Source organism: Carcharodon carcharias, chromosome 13 (genome assembly GCF_017639515.1).
Source record: "Carcharodon carcharias isolate sCarCar2 chromosome 13, sCarCar2.pri, whole genome shotgun sequence".
In the NCBI taxonomy this organism is placed as follows: Eukaryota; Metazoa; Chordata; class Chondrichthyes; order Lamniformes; family Lamnidae; genus Carcharodon; species Carcharodon carcharias.
The window spans coordinates 142811589-142835097 of record NC_054479.1 but is presented as its reverse complement, the minus strand read 5'-3'; the positions used below and the strand labels follow the sequence as shown (position 1 = coordinate 142835097).

At 42.9% G+C, this 23509-nt stretch overlaps 1 protein-coding gene across 2 annotated transcripts in view; it reads left to right on the top strand.

The window, feature by feature from the left end:
* The window catches only part of LOC121285930 (metabotropic glutamate receptor 3-like), a 209173-nt gene that overhangs the window by 183900 nt on the left and 1764 nt on the right, over nt 1-23509 (top strand). The window contains exons 4-5 of one of the 2 annotated variants that reach the window (XM_041202886.1): nt 3285-4351; nt 17851-18025. In XM_041202886.1, the coding sequence (XP_041058820.1) occupies nt 3285-4351; nt 17851-18025 (1242 nt within the window). The remainder of the gene's footprint in view (nt 1-3284; nt 4352-17850; nt 18026-23509) is intronic. The other variant, XM_041202887.1, reaches the window with a different exon arrangement.

The window sequence follows — 23509 nt, the reverse complement described above, 5'->3', positions numbered from 1 at the left end:
GGCTTACTGCAGGAAACAACAGATTGCAGCCTTCAAATAAATTGCTGTTAATTTTAGAAGTAATGCTTCTGTTCCAGGTTAATACATGTGTTACGTTTGCAGGGTTTATACAATGATTATGTTTTGGACTGTCTCTTTATTCAAGGCAAAATGAAGTGGTGAACAGGGTCATGTGATCTGCTACAAATTCTGCCCGACAGCAAGCTTGTGTGGCTTGATTACCATGGAAACCGGGGTCCCAGGTTGAGCCCTACTGAGAGAAAGGTGTAAATTGTTCACACCTGAAACAAAGGCAGGAGAAGCTAGGCTGACTAGACAGAATTTCTGTCTCCGAGGTTTTGGACAGTAGACAGAAATTGAGCAAGAGTCTCACAGAGACGTCAGGCTGCCTTGGTGTGGTCAACAGAGAAGAGAAGGCTGTTGTCCTCTCCAACTACCAGGCAAAATGTGAGAGGGAGAATGGTCTCTGGTTAAAGAGATGCATCTCGTGGCAATCTACAGGTTCTGCAAGATTCATCCTGGTATAACCAAGAGAAGGAATCACTGGAGTGGTGGTAGTCTGTTTGGGAATTCTCTAAAAACGGAGGGAAGCACCTTGCAACAGTCATTCAGTGTTATGACTCGGTGAAACGAGGAGTCATGAATCCATTGGAAGCTGGATGTGATTGGGAGTTCAAATCTCTTGTTTAAAGTTATTGGCCTCGATGGGAATTGCAGCAGTGGAATTCTGAAATAAAGAGATGTTTTTGAGTTGTGTTATCAATATGGGATAATATATATGATGCAAAAACATTGAAAATATCCCACTCTGCATTTTCAGTTTTGTTTTTCTTAAAGGGGTGAGTCCTATTTTCCAATTGCATTCAGACCAATGTGCTTTCCAAAAATTCTGGAGCTATTCTGCACTTGCACAATTATTGTATCATAACTGGCTGGGTCATATTTTGGAAAGTACCTTTCAACAGAGTTCACAGTGAAGAAGAGTTGTCCCAATATGTTTTTAGTTCAATACAGTAAGTCCACAGTGCCACCTATTGTTACTGCAGTGATTTTCACTTCCCTGCAGACTGAGCTATGTTAATTATTTTTATTTCTATCTCTCGAGTATGAACATAGCTATGGAAAGGGTAGATTTCCTAACTTTGTTTCCATTTAGGGAAAATACTAGGGAAAATGTGATGTTATGGACGTAAAAGGGGCTTTGTTAATATTTGCTTACCCATCTGTGCTGGTGTAAAGGCCAGTCAAAAGCTGGCGTCAATCATAGCGTGTGTCTCTGAAGTTTTTGGGAAAAATAGAGGGTTGATTCAGGCCTCCTCTGACACTAGATATTATGGGGTAAAGTTAACAGGCCAACCAACATAAACAGGTGTGTGCCAGTACTCCAACATTCCAGTTCTTAAACAGGCCTCCCATTGGCAACCTTGAGGGCAATAGGTCTTACACATTGGGGTCCTCTGATCTCCATAGTGCCCCAAATGCAATTTTAACAAACAGATGGGGAGTACATGTAGGTAATACAACGAAAGGTGCCAAAAAGAAAAGTTATGAGCTATTTTTGTGAGCCAGACGTCACAGGACAGACCTGCTCAGAAATGGAAATCAATAATAGCATAGTGTTGTAGATTAATCCAGGAGATTGGTGAGCTTTGTCCTTTTTTTCCATTGCTCTTGCATTGTCTTAATAACTGACCTGCAGTTGTTGTTAAACATAGCAATTGTATATCTATGTGAGTCACTAATACACAGAAATAGACTCGAGAGAAAATCAACCACTAGAGAGAGCCCCTTTGTCATGGCACCAGACTCACTGCTTTCCAAATCCTTCTAGATATTCAACTTCCAAACTCTGCCTTTGGGCCCCCCACCACAATCTGTTCACCCCTTCCCATCTGCTCAGCATCCACTGTTTCCCTCCTGGATACTGTGAACAGCTTTATCCCTATCCTATAAGTTAACTTCTGTCTAATTCAGTCTTGATATGCCACACACCAGTCTTTCCTCTCTCGGTGATTTGTTCCCAGGCAATTGTAAATATGTTGCTACATTGGCAAGCTGGAGGCGAATAAGCATGAAGGTAATGTGGCTCAACCCCTGTCCCACCACCACCCCATCCCCCCCAATCCTTCCACACAACCATGGGCACTGTGCCATTCACCCTCTAGTGGACTTCATTCATCTTTTCTCATTTCCGAGAGATTTTTTATTTGAATAATGCCACATGCCCCAAAGACAATCCAGTGAGGTACTAGAATATTCAGCTATTCCCTCGTTTTGACCATTCATTCGCAGCCAGTTAAACTCGCAGGTGAGATTCCACACCCCGTCACACTCTGTCACCCGCATTCCCCCCCCACCCAATCCCCCTCCCCACATAACCCCTTGGGGCAGAAGTGCCATTGACATTAATACCCAACTCCTTCGCTAACTGAACTGGAGAACAGAGCTACAAAACATTGCACACCCTCAGCAGGGCCACTCTGAAAATGTCTGCCTCTTCCTCTCCATCCACTCTGAGTACCAGTGTACTTTTCACCCTCTTCAAGCACATTTGCTCAACTCACCCAAAACTCTGTCAGTGGTCTAAACCCGAGAAGCAGTTAGAAACAAGTGTGGGCAGAATGGGGAAAGAAAATTTAACTTATGCTAAGATCATTTCCTATCTTAAAGAAATCTGAATTCAAAGATCAGCCTCTTCCACTTAGGGAATTGTCAGTTTCACCTTGGGCCTCTGATCCCGAACAGTTTCTGCTCCACACTGAGTCGTGTGTAAGTTACTCAGCGCAACCTCCAATCCAGCAAACCCGGAGCTCCTTCCCCACCATCTCTCACTTTGAATTGTACAGAGGTGGTGGGACAATGATAGGGCTTCTGCAGCAGCTCAAGGAAGCTCGGGAGGAGCCAGCTCAAGGTGGAATTAGGGCGGCTCTAACACAGAATTTTCCTGCGATTTTCTGAGAAATAGAGGAAAATTCACATACACCTCTCCAGTTAGCTCTTGCTTTCAGCTGGGTAACAGAGTTGGCAGTGAGCAAAAATGTTGACTTGGAAAGATTAGACAATGGATACACTATCTGTTTAAGATTAACATAGAGTAAAATCTAGCTGCTTATGTCCCAGCGAACTTGGGATGCAATAAGCTTTGTGGCTGGCGTGCGTGATGAGGAGAAGCGGGAAGCATACGAAATTTCACCATTGTATAGTTTTTGAATAAGTGCTGTCTTTATAGGGTTATCACTTTGTTCGAAGATGTGTTTTTAACGTCATCTTCCTCTCTTTTCCAGCCCCATTCCGTCCCCCAGGCGATATGGACAGTGAAGTCAAATTTGATGAAAATGGAGATGGTATTGGCCGATATAATGTGTTCAACTTTCAGAAAGTTGCAGGAAAATACACCTACATCAAGGTTGGCCAATGGGCAAAGTCTTTGTCCCTGAACACAGCCCTGATTCACTGGCCCAAACATCACATCCCCACATCGCAATGCAGTGATCCGTGTGCCAGAAACGAGATCAAAAACATGCAGCCTGGAGACGTCTGCTGCTGGATTTGCGTGCCATGTGACCCCTATGCATACCTGGAGGATGAGTTCACGTGCAAGGACTGTGGGCCGGGCAGATGGCCCAATGAAGACCTCACAGGATGCTATGACTTGCCGGAGGAGTTTATCAGATGGGGAGATGCCTGGGCTGTAGGACCAATTACTATCTCATGTGCTGGGATTGTTACTACACTGATGGTTGCCACTATCTTTGTCAAGCACAACAACACACCTCTTATCAAAGCCTCAGGACGTGAACTCTGCTACATTTTGCTGTTTGGGGTCTTCTTTTCCTACTGTATGACATTTTTCTTTATCGCAAAACCCTCGCCCGCTATATGCACCTTGCGGCGATTGGGACTTGGCACATCCTTTGCCGTGTGCTACTCAGCACTGCTTACCAAGACCAACCGTATTGCTCGGATATTTAATGGTGTGAAGGAAGGGGCCCAGAGACCCAGGTTCATCAGCCCTAGCTCTCAAGTCTTCATCTGTCTCAGTCTCATCTCAGTTCAGATTATCATTGTGTCAGTCTGGCTCATGCTGGAGGCTCCTGGTACAAGAAGGTACACTGTTCCTGAGAAAAGAGAGACAGTCATTCTGAAATGTAATGTAAAAGACTCCAGCATGTTAATATCTTTGACATATGATGTGGTGCTGGTGACCCTGTGTACAGTCTATGCCTTTAAGACAAGAAAATGTCCTGAAAACTTCAATGAAGCAAAATTTATTGGATTTACCATGTACACCACATGTATCATCTGGCTTGCCTTTCTGCCTATATTTTACGTGACTTCCAGTGATTATAGGGTAAGTGATGAACTCTTTCTATCCTATCACCAAGTTTTAAGGTTTAAAAGAATATTGTAAACATACTTACATCGATATATTCCCAGTGTCACTATGAGTACTGGCAATATCATAACAGGTATTTAACTGAAAAAACAATAATTTAAAAGCCCAGTAGGGCACTTAGTACCTGAAGAAGGAAAACTGGTGAGTGTTTCAGGTCCCAATGTAAAGTAACCTTTCCCTTCAGGTACCAACTGACCTGCCAAGCATTTCCAGCATTTTCAATTTTAATGTCAGAATTTTGGCATTTGCCATTGGCTACTTATTTCTAATAATAGGCACAAATTAGTCTCAAGTCCCAATATTGTTCCTTATGTTGACGGTACTGATTTAATAAGTCATCTTATTTATGAGTCTGGTCTCATACAACATGTTTTGTTCAACTCACCATTTCATACAAGGTTAATGTACGCCTGGGACTTTAAATTGAATAGTGCAATTGAAGTCACTCACCAAGGGATGACAATGGTGATTTACTGTCTGCATAATTCAGTATTCTGTCCAGAATGCCCAAAAAATATTAGTCATTAGCTTCTCCATCAGTGGTCTGCAGAGAAATCAAGATGGCATAGAGTGTTTAATTCTTCTAACTTTTCCAAATATTTTCATTAACCAGAGTTTCTTCATGTACCTAAAATCTGCTAATACCCTCATGCATTTCCAGCAATTTTTCCTCGCCATGGCTTTAAGCTAAAGTCTAAAGCTGTTCCCTGCCCACAACCAATTGAGGCCCTTAATTGAACAATTAATGCCCAATTAACCCAATGGTGGGCAGGCCTGTTGCCATGTGGGGAGCACGACACAGAAACCTGTGCCGGTTGCTTGTGACCTCCTGAGGGGTGGTGGGGGGTGGGGGTGGGGGGGGGTGTGGGGGGGGGGTCGGTGGGGGGGGGAGGTCAGTGTGGGGGTGGGGTGCGGGGGGTGGTTGAGGGAGGTCGGGGGTGTCCCTCATTCCAAGGTACTTGAGGGATCTGGCATTGGGAAGGGGGTGCCCGCTGAGATCCATCACTCTGCCCTTGCAGCCGACCTCCCCCCTGCAACAGCTCCATCGCCTATGACCCCCACCTCACAAAACCCCTCCTGCCATCATATACCTACGGCCTGGGTCACTCCGTGATCCTGGGCCTCTGGTGGGTGTTATTCTGGCATTAGCCAATGCCACCCCAGTGACACTGCTGGGCAACAGAGCTGCCAGCTTCTGATTACTAGACGCTCTCAATGGGTGAAACTTCCTAGCTCCATTGCCCTGATCCCAAGAAAAGCCAGTCATTGGAACGTAATTATGGCAGGTTTTCCCAGGAGGAAGCCAAGACCCCATCACCTCCATAAAATTCCTCCCCGACACTTTCCACCAAAATCATCAACAAATGGATCTTCAGCCATTCTCCTCTGCAGTGATTTTCCAAAACTGTAATCAAGTTTAGAACAAAACAGATTTGAAGTCAGGACTACTTTTGATCTGACACATTTCAGATGCTATTTTTGTGATTACTCAAATGATAATGCCACATTTCAGGATTCTGACCATTTTTACACAAAAGATTTGGAAAAGAGTTATATTTCAATGTGGTGATTTTAAAGCAACATTTATTCATATAAGTTATAAAATACTAAGAAGAAAGTTCTTTAAAATATTATTTTTCCCCAAGTACCATAAACAATTAAATCCTTGTTAACTTGCCTTTGTTTACACGCCTATTGTGTATAGGAAGCCCCATCTTTACTCTAAGCATACCCACCATTGTGTTTGGGCAAATTCAGAACAGATCTAGCAACTCAAAGCTGGGCATCCACGAGGCACTGTGGGACAACAGCAGCAGCAGAATGGTATACAACCACAATCTGTAACCTCATAGCCCAGCATAGCTCCCACCCTAATATTATCATCAAACCAGGGGATCACCCTGGTTCAAGGAAGAATGAAGGGGGGCATGCCAGGAGCAGCACCAGGCATACCTAAAAATGAGGTGTCTATCTGGTGAAGCTACATGTACAGGACTACTTGAGTGCCAAACAGCAGAAGCAGCATGGGATAAACAGAGCAAAGTGATCCCATAACTAACAGGTCAGATCAAAGCTTTGCCACATCCAGTCATGAATGGTGATAGGAGATTAAACAATTAACAGGAGGAGGAAGAGAATCCACAAATACCCCATCCTCAATGATGGGGAAGCCCAGCATATCAGTGTAAAAGATAAGGCTGAAGCATTTGCAACCATCTTGAGCCAGAAGTGTCAAGTTAATGATTCATCTCGGCCTCCTCCTGAGGTCCCCAGCATCACAGGTGCCAGTCTTCAGGCAATTCAATTCAGCCCATGTGTTATCAAGGAATGGCTGAAAGCATTGGATAATGCAAAGGACCCTGACAACATTCTGGCAATAGTACATACGTAGGACATAGGAACAGAGGATTTAGGAGCAGAAGTAGGCCATTCAGCCCTGCAAGCTCCACCATTCAATAAGATCGTGGCTGATCTGGTTGTGTCTCAACTCCACTTTGCCTTCTGCCCCACATAACCCTTGGCTCCCTAGTCGATCTAAAATGTGTCTAACTCTGCCTTGAATAAACTCAATGACCCAGACTCCACTGCTTTCTGGTGAAGAGAATTCCACAGACTATTACCCTTTGAGAGAAAAATTTCTCCTCATCTCCATCTTAAATGATAGACCTCTTATTCTTAAACTGTGTCCCTTGGTTCTAGTCTCTCCCACAAGTGGAAACATCCTCCCAGTATCTACACTATCAAGTCCCCTCAGGACCTTATATGTTTCAATCAGATCACCTCTCATTCTTCTAAACTTCAATGGGTATAGGCCCAATTTGTCCAACCTTTCTTCATAAGATAAGCCCTTCATCCCAGAAATGAGTCAAGTGAACCTTCTCTGAACCGCTTCCAATGTAATTATATCCTTTTTCAAATAAGGAGACCAAAGCTGTACACAGCAGATGTAACCCCACTATTTAAGAAGGGAGGAAGAGGGAGAATGGAGAACTATAGACCTAATGGTCTGATATCAGCCATAGAGAAAATGTTAGATTCGACTGTAAAGAATATGATAACTGGACAATTAGAAAATAATAGTAAAATTGGGCAGATTCAACATGGATTTATGAAAGGAAAATCATGTTTGATAAACTTGTTGGAGTTTTTTGAGGATGTTACTTGTAGCTTTGCAGCAAGGAGAACCAGTGGATATGGTATATTTGGATTTTCAGAAGGCTTTTGATAAAGTCCCACACAGAAGGTTAGTAAATAAAAGTACAGCTGGGATTGGGGAAAACATACTAGTATGGATTGAGAATTAGTTAGCAGACAGAAAGCAGAGAGTAGGAATAAATGGATCATTCTCAGGATGGCCGGCTGTTACTAGTGAGGTACCACAAGGATCAGTGCTAGGTCCACAGCTGTTCACAATCTATATAAATTATTTGCTTGTGGAGACCAATTGTAATGTTTCCAAGTTTGCTGATGACACCAAACAGGGTGAGAACATAAGTTGTGAGGAGGATGCAAGGAGGCTTCAAGAAGATTTGGACAGGTTAAGTGAATGGGCTAGAGCATGGCAGATGGAAAATAATGCAAATAAGACTGAAGTTATTCACTTTGGTAGAAAAATCAGAAAGGCAGAATATTTCTTAAATGGTGAGAGGTTGGGAAGTGCAGGTGTCCAAAGAGACCTGGGTGTCCTTGTCCATGAGTCACTAAAAACTGGCATGCAGGTACAACGAGCAATTAGGAAGGCAAATGGTACGTGGGCCTTTGTAATGAGGGAATTTGAGTACAGGAATAAAGATGCCTTGCTGAAATTCTATAGAACCTTGGTCATGCCTCACCTATATACCATTTTAGTCTCTTTATCTAAGGAAGGATATACTTGCCATAGAGGGAGTGCAACGGAGGTTCACCAGGTTAATCCCTGGGATGGCAGGATTGTCTTGTGAGGAGAGAATGAGGAGACTGGGTCTGTATTCCCTAGAATTTCAAGGAATGAGGGGTGACCTCATTGAAACTTATAAAATTCTTACAGGGCATGACAAGGTCAATGTTTCCCCTGGATGTTGAGTCTAAAACCAGGGACATAATCTCTGGGTAAGGGAAAGGCCATTTAAGACTGAGATGAGGTGGAATTTCTTCACTCAGAGGGTGGTGAACTTTTGGAATCTCTACCCCAGAGGGCTGTGGAAACTCAATCATTGAGCATGTTCAAGACAGAAAGCGATAGATTTCTAGAGGCTAATGACATCAAGGGATATGGAGAGAGTGCGGGGTAAGTGGCATTGAGGTAGATGATCAGCCATGATCTAATTGAATGACAGAGGGCTGAATGGCCTATTCCTGTTCCTCTGTTCCTATTCCAGATGTGGTCACACCAAGACCCTGTACAACTGCAGTAAAACTTCCCTATTTTTATATTCTATTCCCCTTACAATAAGTGCCAACCTTCCATTTGCCTTCCTGATCACTTGCTGTACCTGCATCCTAACTTTTTGCAATTCAAGAATTGCAATTGAAGACTTGTGCTCCAGAACTTGCTGCGCCCCTACCCAAGCTGTTCCAGTACAGCTACAGCACTGGCATCTACATGACAATGTGGAAAATTGCCCGGGTATGTCCTGTACACAAAAAGCAGGATAAATTCCACTCAGCCAAGTACAGCCCCATCAGTCTACTCTCGATCATCAGTAAAGTGATGAAAGGTGTTGCCAGCAGTGCTATCAGGTGACGCTTACACATCAATAACCTGCTCACGATGCCCAGTTTTGGGATCTGCCACGGCCACTCAGCTCCTGACCTCATTACAACTTTGGCCCGAACATGGACAAAAGAGTTGAACTCAACAGGGGAGTTGAGAGTGACTGCCCTTCACATCAAGGCAGCATTTGACTGAGTGTGACATCAAGGAGCCCTAGCAAAACTGGAGTCTATGTGAATCGGGGGAAATATCTCCACTGGTTGGAAGTTGGTTGTGATTGTTGGAGGCCAATCATCTAAGATCCAGGACATCACTGCAGGTGTTCCTCAGGGTAGTGTCCCAACCCCAACCATCTTAGCTGCTTCATCAATGACCTTTCCCCCATCATAAGGTCAGAGTGGGGATGTTTGCTGAAGATTGCACAATGTTCAGCACCGTTCGCAATACCGAAGCAATCCGTGTCCATATGCAGCGAGACCTGGTCAACATTTAGGCTCCATAACAGCATTGTCGGTGTATCTGCACCAGATGGACTGCAGCGGTTCAAGAAGGCGGCTCACCACCACCTTCTCAACAGCATTTAGGGATGAGCAACAAGTGCTGTTGCCCCTGATACCACATGCCAGGAAATATTTTTTTAAAACTCTGAAACAGGAAGATACTCTGATAATGTAGTTTGTTCATTTGTGCTTTGTTCCAGCCTCGTCTCACCTAAAGTAAAACATTCAGCCTATTGCAAGAATGGCGGACACAACACATCCGTAAAACACAATACCCAGTTTGTTTGGCAAGGGAGACATATTAGCAGAAATAAATATTAATCAGTCTGAATCAATTTCAGAAGGTAATGGATGTGGAATCCTGTTCTAAGAGCAACTTAGGCCACTGAACAGAAGAGAATATCTACATTAGACCCAAATTTGTAACAATTTTCCATTAACTTAAATGAATAAGTGTGAAGTGATTTGATTATTCTGCTCGATGCATCTTGATTTTTATCCCCACCTGGTTCCGTTTTGTTGATCTTGGCCTGTTCAAGCCAGTACAAACTGTGCTGAACAGCTTCTCATGACTAACAAGACAAAATGCACAATAGTCATTAGGTGAGTCCAATAAGTTGCTTGCAAATCATGTTTCCTTTCCTGGTTCATGAACACTAACTTTTTTTCACTAAAACTGATGATAGTCTCCACCACTTGTAATGGGTGCATTCAAATGAATCTGGTACGCCAACTATACATGGTGGCTGATATAACATGAAAACGTGCATAAAATTTAAAATCACACCGTTTGAATGTAACACCCTCTAAAAATCCCCAGTACAGAAAGGATTGAATTGCTGCTATTTCCTCCTTCTAATGGATCTCCAAGCCATTTATGCCAGTTCAGCCTACACAGTCTTTATCTCACTCATTAGGACCACATTAAATACTGTAATAATAAGAATCCTGCCCTGGGTCTGTTCCAAAGTTCCTGAGCTTCTGTGCTTGTGAACATCCTTCAGCAATAATAAGGGGGTGATGCAAATATATCAGAACCATGCTACAAGGCGAACAGCAGTCAACTATTCGCAATTTACAACACTGACTTGGATGAAGGGATCGAATGAATGTACAGTTGCTAAATTTGCTGATGACACAAAGTTAGGTAGGAAAGTAAGTTGTGAAGAGTACATAAAGAGTCTGCAAAGGGACAGAGGCAGGTTAAGTGAATGGGCAAAAATTTGGCAGATGGAGCATAATGTGGAAAAATGTAAACTTGTCCACATGGGATGTGGGCATCACTGGCTGGGCCAGCGTTTATTGTCCATCTCGAATTGCCCTTGTTCAGAGGGCATTTTTAAGAGTCAACCACACTGCTGTGGGTCTGGAGTCACATGTAGTCCAAACCAGGTAAGGACAGCAGATTTCCTTCCCTAAAGGACATTAATGAACCAGATGGGTTTTTATGACAATCGACAATGGTTTCATGGTTATCATTAGACTTTTTTAATTCCAGATATTTATTGAATTCAAATTCCACCATCTGCTGTGGTAGGATTCAAACCCGGGTTCCCAGAGCATTGTCTCTGGATTACCAGTCCAGTGCCAATGCCACTACACCATTGCCTCCCCAAAGAGCATATTAGTAGCAGCATATTATTTACAGTAGCATATTATTTAAATGGAGAGAGATTGCAGAACTCTGCGGTACAGAGGGATCTGGGTGTCCTGGTACATGAATCAGGAAAAGTTAGCATGCAGAGACAACAAGTGAATAAGAATGCAAATGGAATGTTGTCATGTGTTGCAAGGGGAATGAAATATAAAAATAGGGATGCTTTGCTACAGTTGTATAGGGCATTGGTGAGGCCACATCTAGAGTACTGTGTACAGTTTGGGTCACCTTATTTAAGAAAGGATATAAATGCATTAGAAGCAGTTCAGAGAAGGCTCACTTGACTGATACCTGGGATGGGGGGGGTGATGTTATCTTGCAAGGTAAGGTTAGACAGGCTAGGCCTGTATCCATCAGAGTTTAAAAGATTGAGAGGTGATCTTATTAAAACATATAAGATCCTGAGGGGAAGTGACAGGGTGGATGCTGAAAGGATTTTTCCCCTTGTAGGAGAGACTAGAACTAGGGACACCATTTTAAAAAAAGAGCTATCCCATTTAGGACAGAGATAAGAAGATTTTCTTTCTCTCAGAGGGTCGTGAATCTTTGGAACTCTCTTCCCCAGAGAGCAGTGGAGGCTGGGTCAATAAATATTTTTACATAGAAACATAGAAAATAGGAGCAGGAGTAGGTCATTCAGCCCTTCGAGCCTGCTCTGCCATTCATTATGATCATGACTGATCATCCAACTCAATAACCTGCTCCCGCTTTTTCCCCATAGCCTTTGATCTCTTTCGCCCCAAGAGCTATATCTAAATCCTTCTTGAAAACATACAATGTTTTGGCCTCAACTACTTTCTGTGGTAGCAAATTCCACAGTCTCACCACTCTCTGGGTGAAGAAATTTCTCCTCATCTCAGTGCTAAATGGTCTACCCTATATCCTCAGACTGTGACACCTGGTTCTGGACTCCCCCACTATCGGGAACATCCTTCCTGCATCTACCCCGTCTAATCCTGTTAGAATTTGATAGGTTTCTATGAGATCCCCCCTCATTCTTCTGAACTCCAATGAATATAATCCTAACCGACTCAATCTCTCCTCATATATCAGTCCCACCGTCCCAGGAATCAGTCTGGTAAACCTTCGCTGCACTCCCTCTATAGCAAGTACATCCTTCCTTAGATAAAGAGGCCAAAACTGCACACAATATTCCAGGTGTGGTCTCACCAAGGCCCTGTACAATTGCAGCAAGACATCCCTGCTCCTGTACTCGAATCCTCTGGCTATGAAGGCCAACATACCATTTGCTTTCTTTACCGCCTGCTGCACCTGCATACTTACCTTCAGCGACTGGTGTATAAGGACACCCAGGTCTCATTGCACATTCCTCTCTCTCAATTTATAGCCATTCAGATAATAATCTGCCTTTCTCTTTTTGCTACCAAAATAGATAGCCTCACATTTATCCACATTATGCTGCACCTGCTATGCATTTGCCCACTCATTCAGCTTGTCCAAATCACACTGAAGCATCTCTGCATCCTCCTCACAGCTCACCCTCCCACCCAGCTTTGTGTCATCTGCAAATTTGGAGGTATCACATTTAGCTCCCACATCTAAATCATTTATATATATTGTGAACAGCTGGGGTCCCAGCACCGATCCCTGTGGTACCCCACTAGTCACTGCCTGCCAGAAAATGACCCGTTTATTCCTACTCTTTGTTTCCTGTCTGCCAACCAGTTTTCTATCCATCTCAATACACTACCCCCAATCCCATGCACTTTAACTTTACACGCTAATCTCTTATGTGGGACTTTGTCGAAAGCCTTCTGACAGTCCAAATAAACCACATCCACTAGCTCCCCCTTATCAACTCTACTACTTATAACCTTGAAAAATTCCAGTAGATTTGTCAAGCATGATTTCCCCTTCATAAATCCATGTTGACTCTGTCCGATTCTGCCACTGTTTTCCATGTGCTCAGCTATTAAATCTTTTATAATGGACTCGAGAATTTTCCCCACTACTGATGTCAGGCTGACTGGTCTATAATTCCCTCTTTTCTCTTTGCCTCCCGTTTTAAATAGTGGCGTTACATTAGCTACTCTCCAATCTGTAGGAACTGTTCCAGAGTCTATAGAATCTTGGAAGATGACCACCAATGCATCCATTATCTCTAGGGCCACTTCCTTAAGTACTCTGGGATTAGATTTTCAGGCCCTGAGGATTTATTGGCCTTCAATCCCATCAATTTCTCCAACACCATTTCCCTACTAATACTGATTTCTTTCAGTTCCTCCCTCTCACTAAACCCTGTGTTCCCCAACATTTCTGGTATGTTATTTGTGTCCTCCTTTGTGAAGACAGAACCAAAGTATGTATTTAGTTGGTCAGCCATTTCTTTGTTCCCCATTATAAATTCCCCTGTTTCTGACTGCAAGGGACCTACATTTGTCTTCACCAATCTTTTTCTCTTCACATACCTATAGAAACTTTTAGAGTCTGGTCTTATGTTCCCCGCAAGCTTACTCTCGTTCTCTATTTTCCCCTTCTTAATCAATCCCTTGGTCCTCCTTTGCTGAATTCTAAAGTGCCCCCAACCCTCAGGTCTGTTGTTTTTTCTGGCTAATTTGTATGCCTCTTTCATGGATCTAATACTATCTTTAATTTCCCTTGTAAGCCATGGTTTGGCCACCTTTCCTGTTTTAATTTTGCACCAGACAGGAATAAACAATTGTTGAACTCTTTGAACATTTGCCATTGCCTGTCCACCGTCATCCCTTTAAGTAATGTTTCCCAACCCATCATAGCCAACTCATGCCTCGTACCATCGTAGTTTCCTTTATTAAGATTCAGTACCGTAGTCTCAGAATCAACTATGTCACACTCCATCTTGATGAAGAATTCTATCATATTATGGTCGCTCATCCCCAATGGGCCTCGCACAACTAGATTGCCAATTATTCCTTTCTCATTACACAATACCCAGTCTAGGATGGCCTGTTCTCTAGTTGGTTCCTCAACGTATTGGTCCAGAAAACTATCTCATATACACTTCAGGAATTCCTCCTCTATGGTATTGTTAGTAATTTGATTTGCCCAATCTATATGCAGATTACAGTCACTGATAATTACAGATGTTCCTTTATTGCTTGCGTCTCTAATTTCCTGTTTAATGCCATTCCCAACATCACCATTAGTGTTTGGGGGTTTAAATACAACCCCTCACCAACAATTTTTTGCCCCTTAGTGTTTCTCAGCTCTACCCATACAAATTTCACATCGTCGGAGCTAATATCTTTCCTCACTACTGCGTTAATTTCCTCTTTAACCAGCAATGCAACTCCACCGCCTTTTCCTTTTTGTCTGTTCTTCCTAAATACTGAATACCCCTGGATGTTCAGTTCCCGACCCTGGTCACCCTGCAGCCATGTCTCTGTAATCCTGACTATATCATACCTGTTTACAGCTATTTGTGTGGTTAATTCATCCACTTTATTGCGAATGCTCCTCGCGTTAAGGCACAAAGCCTTAAGGCTTGTCTTTTTAACATTACTTGTCCCATTCCCACTATTTTTCACTGAGGCCCTGTTTGATTCTTGCCCTTGATTTCTCTGCCTATCACTTTTCTTATTCCCCTTTCTGTCTTTTGTTCTTGTCCTTGATTCCCCTTCCTCTGACTCCTTGCATAGGTTCCCATCCCCCTGCTATTTTAGTTTAAACCCTCCCCAACCACTCTAGCAAATATTCCCCCGAGGATATCAGTCCCGGTCCTGCCCAGGTGTAACCCGTCCAGTTTGTACCGGTCCCACCTCCCCCAGAACTGGTCTCAATGTCCCAGGAATCTGAAACCCTCCCCCTCACACCATCTCTTCAGCCACATATTCATCCGATATATCCTGCTATTTCTACTCTGACTAGCACGTGGCACTGGTAGTAATCCTGAGATCACTGCCTTTGACGACCTACTTTTCAACTTACTTCCTAACTCCCTTTATTCTGCTTTTAGAACCTCACCCCTTTTTTTACCTGTGTCATTTGTACCAATGTGTACCACAACCATTGGCTGTTCACCCTGCTCCTTCAGAATGTCCTCTAGCTGCTCTGAGACAACCTTGACCTTAGCACCAGGGAGGCAACATACCATCCTGGAGTCTTGTTTGCGGCCACAGAAATGCCTATCTATTCCCCTTACAATTGAATCCCCTATAACTATTACATTCCCATACTTTTTACTCCTCCCCTGTGCAGCAGAGCCAACCGTAGTGTAATGAATTTGGCTATTGCTACTTTCCCCTGAGAGGCCATTCCCCTCAACAGTATCCAAAGTGGTATATCTGTTTTGCAGGGGAATAGCTACAGGAGATTCCTACACTGCTTGCCTAGTCCTCTTGCTCTGCCTGGTGGTCACCCATTTCCTTCCTGCCTGTGGACTCTTAGCCTGTGGTGTGACCACCTCTCTTTACGTGCTATCCATGATACTCTTCTCTATTCTTTACTCTACTCTTAAGGTAGCGGTGGATAGATTCTCAACTAACAAGGGAGTCAAAAGTTAGCGGGGTTAGATGGAATGTGGAATTGAGGCCGCAATCAGATCAGCCATGATCTTATTGAATGGCGGAGAAGGCTCAAGAGCTAAATGGCCTACTGCTCCTAATTTGTATATTCATATGTTCGTCTGAACAGGATGTGACCCTAAACAGCTGTTTGTATTGCTTGAAATAGCCTGTCCCCTTTGTACAGTTTCGGCAAAATTGATGTCAATGGTAATGGATAGCATTTGGCACCATTTGTCCAATATAGCTAGCTGCCTGGGATAGTCAGAGCTGGTGTATGTGGTAGGAACTGTATCTAAAGTGAGAACAAGTAATTTAAAATCACAGTGTGATAATAGTAACTAATGTACCAGTACATTTTTTTTATGAATTTCCTTTGTCTGAAATTTAAACAGAATTGTTATTCCAGTTGTTAAAGTGATGGACAGGAAACATACAAGATTAGCGCATTATGGAATAGTGGGAAAGCATGAATCTGAAGACACTGGAGGCCAATTATATAGCTCATTTGCTACTCTGACTGAGGTCATGTAACTCAGTAAAGTGCAGTAATTGAATCTGGGAGCTCCCAAGTGTGTATAGCTCAATATTGCACCATTCAGTGGATTCTGGGCCATGCAGGATGGGAATTATTTACTTGCAGAATCTGAATGCGCTTCTAGTTCATTTCTATGTGTTGTCCAGATAGTGTCTGAATTTGTAGATAGCTCATCTATTACTCTGGAGAGAGTAATCTACTTCATTTTTCTTTTCAACAGTGACTCCTCTCCATAATTTTCCTACAATCTTTTGTTTCTGTGGTGGATTATTGACATGCAAGAGGTTGAACCATCCAAAAATGTTACGCATTGTACCAGACTCGAACATACAGATAGAGTTCACAATTTGTTTTAGTTCATTCATGGGATGTGGGCATCGCTGGCTGGGCCTGCATTTATTGCCCATCCCTAATTGCCCTTGAGAAGGCGGTGGTGAGCTGCCTCTCGAGTGGCTGCAATCAATTATTTTATTTTGATTATAGTTTTTTGTAGTGTTTTGATGCAACTGAGTAGCTTGCTGGACCATTTCAGAAGGCAGTTAAGACTCAGCCACATTGCTGTGGGTCTGGAGCTGTTTCAAGTTCAATGATTGCAGAGTTTTCTCAGTGAGAGTTTTTATTAAACTGATGTAAAATGTCAACTTGCAGAGAGATTGGTGCATGGCAGAGGTCACATAACTTCGGCACGCCAGCTAGGACATATAGTACTGTTGCATTTCAAAACCCAAACAAGTTACGTAGAGGCCAGGCTGGATAAGAATGGCTGATTTCCTTTCCTAAAGTCCATCAGTGAACTAAATGGGTTTTTATGACAATCTAGTAGTCACCATTACTGATAATGACTTTTTTACTCCAGATTTATTTAATTTGAATTCCCCAGCTATCATTGTGGTCTTCGAACTAGTCAAGGTCATTAGTCAAGGTCTCTAGATTACAGATCTAGTAATATAATCATTCTGTTGCTATAATGTACAATTTGCATGAGAAAAAGTGTGACATGATGACAATCTGTGTGTAACAACGCATTGCTATCAACTTAGTTTGACAAGTGAATCCAGAAGTAGCACAGCAAACTCTGAGCTGGATTACACTTGGATCAGGATTTCTATATACCATTACCAAATTAAAATGTTACATGCCTAACTTCAAGCCAATATTTGAACATGAATTTGACTCCCTGGAATGTAGGGTAAAAATGGCCAATCACAATGTAATAAAATGCAAACTTCAACACAGTTGAAATTATTTTAGGGGCAGTGATCCATTTGCTTTAAACAGGATAAAGTTTCTGTTGTAGTGTAGAGAGGCATTTGACATGAACATATTAGGTGTTCAAAAGTAACAGTACAAGGAGTAATTTCTATCCTTAGGCATTTTTAAGACTGAATTTGATTTCGGAATAACTGGCTGTAGTACTATCGTACCTGATTCCCAAGCAGGAAACATAACTCTGAATCCTGATTTGGAACAAAGACTTTTATTATGTTTGGCCAATATGGCTCAGTGTTTCTCTCCAGGTTTTAAGAATGTGTTCAATAGTTTAACAATTGCTCTTGTTCCTCAGGTTCAGACAACCACCATGTGTATCTCAGTCAGCCTGAGTGGTTTTGTGGTGCTGGGCTGTCTCTTTGCGCCAAAGGTGCACATTATTGTGTTTCAGCCACAGAAGAATGTGACCAGCCACAGACTCACCATGAACAGGTTCAGTGTCAGCGGAACTGTCACTAGTCACTCACACTGTAAGTAAAAACGGGATGAATCTTGTGGGGTTTTCTATTCTTCACCCATACCATCTGCAGAGGAGCCTTTGAAACCCTGAAAAAAACACATACCCCTCCCTGTAAATTTGAAACACTACACCACAATGTCATCAGTAAGTTGAATGTTTTCCAAAAGAACGGAATTTTCTTTCTCTTTGTTTCAGTGGGGTTATATTTCCCAATCACGTCCTATTCCCACACACGCGTGGCAAATGTGGGTTTTAAATCCTCGGCCAGAATTTTATGCCCCACCCACCCTGCCCAGAAGTGGCAGGCAGGCAGGCTGGTGTAAAATCGGCTAGGATGGCAGGAGGGCACCAGGCTTGGCATTTGGTCAGTGGTGAGATGGGTGGCCTGCCTGCCCTTGAACCAACTGAGGCCCTTAAGTGATCAATTAATGGCCACTTAAGGGTCTCTTCCCTCCGCTGCTGGAATTTTACCAGTGTGGGGTGGTAATGCCACATGGCGAGGCTTCCAGGTAAACCCTTGGTTGGACACCCGTGCCTAATGGAGGCCACTGCCATCCCCCAGTCATGATTGCAGCTTGAAACCCTCCCCAGCCCCCTGCCTCCCAATCACCAGCCCCCTCTCGCCAGAGCCTGCCTGTCTCCAGCATGGCCGTCCTGCTTAACTCCTAGTCGGCCTCCTGCTCCCGGTGGCCATACTGAGGATGGAGAGCTGCCGGTCATCTGATTGGCCAGCAGCTCTTGGAGGCAGAGCATCCTCCCTCATGAGGGCAGAAATCACAACCTCAGGACATTACCTGCTGGACAACTGAAAAATCTGGTCATAGCTTCCCAGTCCAGCAGAGGCGTAGAATCTCCCCAATAATGAAAACAGCCCCGATATTTCAAATCCTTTCTCCTCACTGCAATTTCTCATAACAGGCATCAGCCTCATGAACCTGCACAGTACCTTTCCATTACCCCAGCATCCTTGGATTTAAAATTGCACATAGTTCTCCAGCTGTGGCCTAAGGTTTTATATAGGTTCACCATTGCGTCAAACGTTTATAATCCATACCTTTTACCATAGAATCCAATATTCTAGTATTTATAGCCTTATCCACTTGAGGTACTGTTTTTAATATCTTGGGAACTTGAACCCAGGCTGGATTTTACCCCCTCTGGCATATTTGAAGACGGGGGCAGGGTACTTATAAAATAAAGTAGGTGGCCTTCCCACCCCCAACCTGTCTCCTAGTCTCCTACATTATGGTGGCACCAGGCAGCCCACCCACTGGCCCTGAGGCCTCTTGAGGCTCATGAGTGACCAATTAATGGCCTCTTAAGGGTCTCATTCCACCTCTGCCACTATTTTACATGGAGCAGTGGGAAACAGAGGCAAGGTGGGTAGCCCAGCAGCTTTCACTAAGCGGGCTGCTGTCAGGAACCTTCTTTGTAGGGTCCTTTAACCCCCAGACCACACCCCCACCTTCACCCCTCCTGCTGGGGACTGGCAGCCAGGCCTGTTTAAACCCCTGGACTTATGTTGAAGGCCGGGTGCCATCGCTTCTTCTTCTTGGCGCTGGTTGTAGACCCAGCGGTGCATACGAGCCTGCTCTGCCATTCAATAAGATCACGACTGATCTGAATATAACCTCAGCCCCACATTCCTGCCTACCCCAATAACCTTTCACACCCTTGTTAATCAAGAACCCATCTGGCTCTGCCTTAAAAATATTCAAAGCCTCTGCTTCCATCTTTTGAGGAAGACAGTTCCAAAGACTCACGACCCTCTGAGATTAAAAAAAAAACTCTCCTCATCTCTGTCTTAAATGAGCGACCCCTTATTTTTAAGCAGTGACCCCTAGTTCTAGATTCTCCCACAAGAAGAAACATCCTCTCCATATCCACCCTGTCAAGGCCCCTCAGGATCTTACGTGTTTCAATCAAGTTGCCTCTTGCTCTTCTAAACTCCAGTAGACACAATCCTAACCTGTCCAGCCTTCCCTCATAAGACAACCTGCCCATTCCTGGTATTAGTCTAGTAAACCTTCTCTGTACTGCTTCTAATGCATATACATCGTTCTATAAATAAGGAGACCAGTACTGTACACAATACTCCAGATGTGGTCTCACCAGTGTACAACTGAAGCATAATCTTTCTACTTTTGTAATCAACTCTTCACACAATAAATTATAACATTCCATTAGCTTTCCTAATTACTTGCTGTACCTGCATACTAATCTTTCGTGATTCATGCACTAAGACACCCAGATCCCTCTGAATCTCAGAGCTCTGCAATCTCTCACCATTTAGATAATATGTTTCTTTTTTATTCTTCCTGCCAAAATGAACAATTTTATATTTGCCCACATTATTCTCCATTTTCCAGATCTTTGCTCACTCACTTAACCTATCTATGTCCCTTTGAAAGCTAGTATTACAGCAGGTAATAAGGAAGGCAAATGGAATTTTGGCATTTATTGCTAAAGGAATAAAGTATAAAAATAGGAAAGTGTTGTTGCAACTGTACAAGGCATTGGTGAGACCACACCTGGAGTACTGTGCACAGTTTTGATCCACTTACTTGAGGAAGGATGTAGTTGCACTGGAGGCAGTTCAGAGGAGGGTCACTAGATTGATTCCAGAGATGCAGGGCTTGTCTTATGAGGAGAGATTGAGCAGTTTAGGCCTATACTCGCTAGAGTTTAGAAGGATAAGAGGAGATCGAATTGAGGTATATAAGATAGACAAAGTAAACATGGAGCGGATGTTTCCCCTTGTGGGTCATTCTAGAATGAGAGGCCATAGTTTTAGGATAAGGGGTGGTAGATTTAAATCAGAGATGAGGAGGAATTACTTTTCTCAAAGGGCCATGAATCTGTGGAATTCACTACCTCAGAGTGTAGTGGATGCCGGGACACTGAATAAATTTAAGGAGGAGATAGACAGATTTTTGATTAGTAATGGGTTGAAAGGTTATGGGGAGAGGGCGGGAAATTGGAGTTGAGGCCGAAATGAGATCAGCCGTGAACGTATTGAATGGCGGGGCAGGCTCAAGGGGCTGAATTGCCTACTCCTGCTCCTAGTTCTTATGTTCTTATGTTATGTTCTTTGTAGCCTCCTTTATCTATTCTTCACAATTTATTTTCCTACTTATCTTTGTGTTGTCAGCAAATTTAGCAACTATTCCTTCCGTCCCTTCATCTAAGTCGTCTGCATAAATTGTAAAAAGTTGAGGCCCCAGCACTGATACCTGTGGCATGCCACTTGTCACATCCTGCCAACCAGAAAAAGACCCATTTATGCCAACTGTCTGCTTCCTGTTAGCCAGCCAATCTTCTACCCATGCCAATATGTTACCCCCTACACCATGAGCTTTTATTTTCTGCAATAACCTTTGATGTGGCACTTTATCAAATGCCTTCTGGAAATCTAAGTATAGTGCACCCACCAGTTCCCCTTTATCTACAGAACACGTGACTCCTTTAAATAACTCCAATAAACTGGTTAAACAAGATTTCCCTTTCACAAGACCATGTTGACTCAGCCTGAGTGACGACTGTTTGATCCTGGCACTGCTGGGACTACAGATTGGCCAGCAGCTCTCTAGGTTGGGGCCTCCTCCCAGATGAGGATGGAAATCCCACTCTGAAATAATTGAAGCTACTCCCAGCCTAATATTGCTGTGGGGCAGCCGGGTTTAGATTGGGCGGGCTAACAACCGACTTTTCAGTTGGCGGGTTGGGGAATACCACTTAAAATCAAACCCCCCAAATTTCTCTACTCCCCTACATCACACAACTATCCCTGATATATAGTAATAACCGAAATATCCATTTATTGACATTGAATTCCATCTGCCACTCTTTTTGCCCACTTCACCATCCCCTTGCAGCATCCTTCAGTACTCTAAATGATTTACTATGCCGCCTGTTTCAATGTTGTCTCTGAGTTTGGATACCACCCCCTGTAACCCTACATCCAAATCATTGATGCACACAGTGAACAGAAGTGACCCCAGAACAGACCCTGGGGAATAGCACCACCTATTCCCCTCGCTCTGAGGAAGGCAATTCCACTCAATCAACTCAAGCATCTACCAATACCTTATGATTCATCATCACCACATCCAACTGTTTCCTAAATGATTTGGCCTTTAACCTCTACCTCCACAAATCCATTCTTTACATTGGTCACTCATAGTGTCAAGAGATATCAGTCTTAAATTTGCCTCCAGCATTCCTCCCTCATCTGATTGTTGTGGTTTAGTTCAGGGATGAAGCCAACTTTCAACAGACGCTGATTGACTTGTATATTTTCTATTTTTGTTAGTAGGCATTTTAATAATGATTTTCCCTTTCAAATATTAGAAAAAGTTACACATATTAAGGAACAATAAGTGACTTTCCTTTTTCCACATCCAACTATTTGATAGCGATGCCAGAAAAACTGGAGACATTCAAGAATAAATTAAGCTTTTAGATTAAGTTCCATCAAACATTAGATGAAAGGCAATCTTACTTTGGTATCTCCACTATTTGGCTTTTAGATATCGATCATTTCATGCTAAAATGTCTTTGTTTCTTGTTTTAACCCAGGTAATATTAATATCATTTCATACAGTTATCATACAGTTCATAGTGTTGTAAAAATTAGCATTGAACTAGCTGATAACTTAACACTCACCCTGCAGTTACCAGCTTGAAAAGGTAAGGGAAGTTGGGAGGAAAATAGCAGCAAATTTTAATACTTCAGTTTAAACGTATCGAGGATCAATTGGTGGTTTTCTCCAGCAATTTGAAAGATTTTACCTTAACATTGTTGCTTTTGACCTAAAAACTATTACTATCCTACAAATATTCCTCAATAGAATCTGCTTCATATCAGCATTGTAAATGGCTATTGCTCACAGAACATTTTTCAAAAGCATTACAATATTATCTAGGATGGTGACAATTTTGACTCCTAATACTTTATCAGAACACATTGGATTTTAAACAAAATTCCTTAAAACTTGAATGATGTAGGTAAGTAGCTCAGGGGCACAACACCAGTCTGAAATTCTTTACTAATATTAAAAAAAAACAAATGTGTTCATGACATCATTAAAGTAGAGCTGGAAATATTAGACGGCCTATTTGCATGCTAGTTACCATGGATTAATTTTAAGATCAAAGCAAAATATTGCAGATGCTGGATTTCTGAAATAAAAACAGAAAGAGTTGGAAAAACCCAGTAGATCTGACAGCATCTGTGGACAGAGAAACAGAGTTAATACTTTTAATCCAAAGAAGAGTCATATTGGACTAAAAGCGTTAACTCTGTTCTTTATCCACAGATGCTGTGAGACCTGATTAAGGCCATACTATTGTGAAACTTTTTTTAAAAGTCCACTAAAAGCCTATTTAGTTAGAATCATGGAAGGTTTCGGGCACAGAAAGAGGTCACTTGGTCCATCGTTTCTGTGCCGGCCAAAAAGCAATTCTCCCAGTCTCATCCCGCTTCCCAGCATTT